The following is a 5,189-nucleotide window of genomic DNA, read 5'->3' on the forward strand; positions in this document are numbered from 1 at the left end:
AGCACACGGATTTCCAAAACGACCATATTAAAAAGGGTTGCCCACAGGCAGCTCCAGCTCCTGAGTGGGATTTGGCACAGGGTAGGGAGGCTGCAGGATCCTCCCTCCAGCTGTGGCCAAAGCCACAGAAACATTACTGTATAATTACGTTATATAATTGTATAACACTTCTGACGGCATTGTCAGCTCTAAGATATTATAGTCAACAACAGTAAGAACGTTATCAGACAGATTTTCTCCAAACCTTTGCCGACAAGTTGTAACACTTCTTTCTTCTGCTTATCTGAGGGCTCTAAGCTCCTCGTCCTCAACTCCCACCCCAAAAGTTGAAGAAAACAGGAACCGGGTGTTAGGAGTACAGACAGAGAACAAAATGAGTAACTTGACAAAATACAACGTTCAGCTGAATCACCCTGAAGATGCAGACACCACACTGCCATTTCCACACATCCAGAGTCAGGTTCACATCCTCAAAAACGAAGAGCCAGTGCCAAAACTTCTATCCTGCCCAATACACCCTGAGATGCTACGCAATAAGCTGAGGAAACTCGAAAGATTTTTAAGACTAAAATGTTTGAAATATTTTTGAAGCTTTGTGCTTGGGTTATTTATAAAGGTAGTACGGGAGGTCACAGAGTCCACTGACAAAAGTGGACAACGATCAAGGAAGCTAAAGGGGAACTTCCACAGTTTGTTTGACAAGAGTATTTGGGCAAGGAAAAGTTTTAAAATAACTTAAGCGAGTGCTCTAGCTAGCAGGGACACGGCTGCATTGGCATCTGAAGATGGCAGACTAGCTCAGCTGGCTTTAAAAGAGTTTAACTTGGGTCCTACAGCCAGCTGATCGGTGAAGTTATCTGCAGTTAAAAAATATCAGTTGCTGAGTATATTTTGGCTAGTTAAGCAGCCAAGAAAGGCTAGTTAAAATCAATGCAACGTCAGCATCCCTGTCTGCGTAAGATCATGGAGTTTGCTTCCGGCCACATAAAATTAATGTTTTTGGGTTAACGTGCAACTTCAGCTTCTCTTTTGCACATGCGTGTACTGGTGCTCATGGGAACCCCAAGGCTTCAAAAACAATGATGAGGGGATTAGTCTTCTTGAGGGCTCCGTGACTAAATGCGCCCTTGATAACTTCTGATCCCCTTTTCCATTTGCCTTACCTGATTATCTGTGTTGTTTACAGTAAAGTAGCCCACGCAAATAATGACTTCGTGCAGCAACCCTTCACAGGTATGCTGGGAACAGTACCACAGCAGAGAGCTGATAATATGCCGGAACGCAAGGGACAGTCCTTCAGCACCCACAATAGACTGAAAAAGAGGCCAAGGAACAGAAATTACAGTCTAGCAGTATGTTATAGAAATTGTGTGAATTACACATACATCAATTGCATCCTTTTCCTCTTTTTTTTTTTTGCAAAGTATAGACTATGTTCTTCCTTGAGGTGCCTTCGGAGGAGGACAGAATCAGCTGTCTTCTGGCAGTAGCTTAACGTTTCCAACCGGACTATGACATCAACAGCCACAAAAATAAGAATAAATTCAAATCGTAAAAGGACACAGGAAAAACTGGATTCTGCTTAATTGACATCCAGCGTAGCATTAGGTTGACCATTTCATTTGACATCCAGTACATGTTCCAGGAAAACTTAATGCTAATAATATTTCTTAGTAATAAGCAAAAAACCCCCAAACTATCTTCATTTCTGCAAGAGAGCAAAATGCATTTCTCATTAATAACTCATGCTCTGAATGGAATACAAAGATTAATAATAAATAATGACTTTTCAAACATTAAAAAGAGTTAGAAACATCCAAAAGATGAGAAGGCTCAGCTGCAAAGCTTCTTGGGATGCTTGTTAAAAGCAGGCAAATTGCTGTAATGTGGAGATTCAGAATTAGATTTTATCTGCGCAGCCTACAGCCTCTATTTAATAAACATGTCAAACAGACAGAGCGACACAAGGTCAAAGGGGAAAACTAAAGCACAAGGAATGAGCATGACAGTCTCCTAACTCTGATGAAACAGCAGTGCAGGCCTGTGAGAAACTCTCTGTCATCTGAGAGTTTTCCTGATTTTATACCTCGTAGCCTGTGTTAAGTACATACACATAAATCCTAGTCTGTAGTACAGATGAGTCGCAGCATTCTCCAAATCAACCCAGCGAAAGTAGAATCCTTGACAATTAAAGCAGACTTTGCTGTGGATACTTTCTATCTTGAACCTCAAGTGCTCTGGTAAGTTAGTGTGTTTTCAAAATTTAATGCTCGATACAACCGCCATTTACTGCTTTACATCACGTAAAAGCCAAGTTCTTCGGTCTACCCTTATTTAATTAGTGCTGGCCACGCACGCTGCGACCTAGCACTCTGGGTTTAACCTTCACCGATAACAACAGGTCAAAGGGCACCTGAGTTTGTGTATAAAAGTTAAACTAATTTTTCAAGGAAACTACGCTTCCTTTTTAGCCAGAATTAATATCAGCTCAGGATCCTGCGTTGTTTCTCACCACCATCTTTCAATTGTTTAGACTGTCAAATTAAATGAAATATATACCCAAGAGCCATCTGTGCTAATACAAACTCTAGAATACCAGACCCCTTCTGTTAATAAACCCCCCTGTTCTACAGTCCTACTATTATGTGATAGAACTATTCCTTAGAGATAATCATCAGACAGTACATAAACTACGCTTTTTCCCTCTGCTGCTCTAGCCCACAAGGGCGGAACGGACAGCAAACTGCCTCAGGTCTGTGCTCATTTTCTAACATTACAGAAACAAATCACATTAATACGCTGAAAGGGATCGCTGCTGAGACTACACCAGTGTGTCTGTCCATCATAAACAATGTCCTACAGCCCAGCAGGACAGCTAAGTGGATACTTCCTGAGGGGAGCCCCGCGCCGATGGGCTGGATGAAATAATTCACACTGGTTAGTTTTCTACCCCCCTTTATGCAGTAATTACTGTCTTGTACCATTTTATGTAGGACAAGGTAATGCAGATCATGGGATTTGGAAATTGATGCTGATGGTTGGATTTGGAAATTGATGCTGATGGTTTGTTATAAATGCTCAGATATAATGATAGTTGGTAGAGGTCTCAATACAGACTGCATAAGCAAAAGCTTTAATTTTTAAAAATTAACAGTATTTTCTGCCAGGGAGCAGCCCTTCAGTGATTTGCTCGAGTTGCCCTACAAGCTGTAACTGCCCCAGCTCGAGTCTTACGCTCTGGTATATACCTGTAATATCTACAGCAACAAGTAAACAACAAGTCAACAAGTAAACAGTCTCAAACCAAGAGGTACCGAGCAAGCTGTCAAAGACAACTACTTTGATACATCTTAATTTACAGAAAGAAAGGGGAGTTAACAGTGTGTGTAAGAGTTGTTTTACAGGGAATCCAATAAATACAGAGCGTCCCGTGAAAAAAACACCCGGACTGGACTAAATCCTGCATCTGTACAGATGAATGTTGCTACAAGCAAATTGATTGTTGCTGTTATTAGAGATACTAAAGGTACTAAAAATCAAAGTCAAGCAATACTTGTACTAAATTCTTTACTTATGCAAAGCTCTTGCTGAGTTTAATGCATTTCAGATGCAGCGTATGGTACAACTCACATATAAATTATATATTAAATGAAGCAGAAACCTATTCTCATTGATTGTGTAAAATCAATGCTGCTAAATACGTTTTGCAAAGCCATGCCTTATGACAGGTGTTTTATATTAATGATGCAACAGCTTTGCCAATTTATCTGAGAAATATACTGGTATTTGCATTTTCTTTGTGTGGTAAAATGATCCATTTACACTAGAAATCTATTCACAGAAGAAGGTAAGAAAAGACTTACCTTCTCTAGAGTCAAAATGTGATCCCTTTAGATTTTTTTTAAACCATGAAAAGTTAATTTTCCAATTATTGGCAATAAAATTTTACTTGTATTTTTTAAAAAAAAGGTATCAAGTGATTTCCAGTTTCAGTTGTACAGTCTTCAAGCAACTGGCCACTGAAAGCCCCGACAAATGTAAACTGTGGTTATAATACAAGCAAGTCCTTTCACATTAGAAAAACTGTTGTTTTGTGCTTTTGACCACGTTCTTTTTGCATTTTTGGGGCTTATAAAATATAAAAAGTACTATGCTAAAAGTGGTATTTTTTGAATCGAAGTAGTCATGGATTGGATTAGGCATTTGACATATTCAAAATGTTCACTTTTTGGTTACATTTGTTAGCCTCCGCTACACAGGGGGAAACAGCCACAGTTACCGATTTTATGCGTGAAGAAAACCTAAACCTTTAATTGTGAAAGTTCCCTCAAGAACCAGGATCTTAAAGACAAAGCTTAGTCCAAAAGTATCGACAAAAATTAACATTCTCACATGAAGCACAAGTTGTAAAACATCTGTTACCTGAAAGGCAGGCAGATCGAGAACAGCAAAGCTATTGAAGAAACGTAAACTCTGAATGGCAACCTGGACTGTGTTGGCTGCGTAGCTGTCTTTAGGACTCGCCGTGTTTGGGTCTGAAATGGTCCCGTGGAAAAGAACACAGTACAGCATATGCAACACTCCAACTAGATCCGTTGCCTGAAGAACTGCTGTTAGTCCTGTGGGGTCCTGACGTGCATTGTCAAATATGTTCCAAGACCTGTCAAAGAAACATTAAACCGTCTGAGTCCAGCACTCTCTGAGAACGCTTGCCCGGGACGGAGTACTGCTAACAAGCCAAACGTTAGGAACTGTGAACTGTTATAAAGGAAAAAACCCGGTGTCTAATGCGTCAAGAAACCTCAGCACTTCCAGAATATACTTCAGTAACCTGGGCACCGCCTCATGCCTCTTTTACTGCAGTGCAGCTGTAGCTTTAAATCTCTCTCTCTGCATACTGGTGTCTTTGCTCCCCAAATGGGTTCCCCATACCAGCACTAGACTACGCAGAACTCCCACAGCTTTGAAGCTGGAAGCCCAGGGGTACTTTAGGGGCTCCAGGCAAGCTTCTGTCTCAGGTCAGTAGACTACACGCATCTTTCTTCCTTGCAACAGCAGTGAGTAGAGGTGGGAGAACTCCCTGGAGCCTCTCCCTGCCTCAGTGACGGGCTGCAGGCACTGCCTACTACCTACGAAGCAAAATAAGTTACTAGGACCAGATGATCTTAATCAAATAGTTCTGCAGGAAT

At 40.9% G+C, this 5,189-nt stretch overlaps 1 protein-coding gene across 1 annotated transcript in view; it reads right to left on the bottom strand.

Moving 5' to 3' along the window:
• Positions 1-5,189, bottom strand: part of SCAPER (S-phase cyclin A-associated protein in the ER) — a gene marked incomplete at its 3' end in the record, with an annotated part of 146,209 nt that overhangs the window by 16,925 nt on the left and 124,095 nt on the right. The window contains exons 28-29 of the mRNA XM_010142808.1: positions 4,423-4,660; positions 1,164-1,313 (exon numbers count right to left, since the gene is read on the bottom strand). Coding sequence (XP_010141110.1) covers positions 1,164-1,313; positions 4,423-4,660 — 388 coding nt within the window. The remainder of the gene's footprint in view (positions 1-1,163; positions 1,314-4,422; positions 4,661-5,189) is intronic.

This window comes from Buceros rhinoceros, unplaced genomic scaffold (genome assembly GCF_000710305.1).
Source record: "Buceros rhinoceros silvestris isolate BGI_N320 unplaced genomic scaffold, ASM71030v1 scaffold12319, whole genome shotgun sequence".
In the NCBI taxonomy this organism is placed as follows: domain Eukaryota; kingdom Metazoa; phylum Chordata; class Aves; order Bucerotiformes; family Bucerotidae; genus Buceros; species Buceros rhinoceros.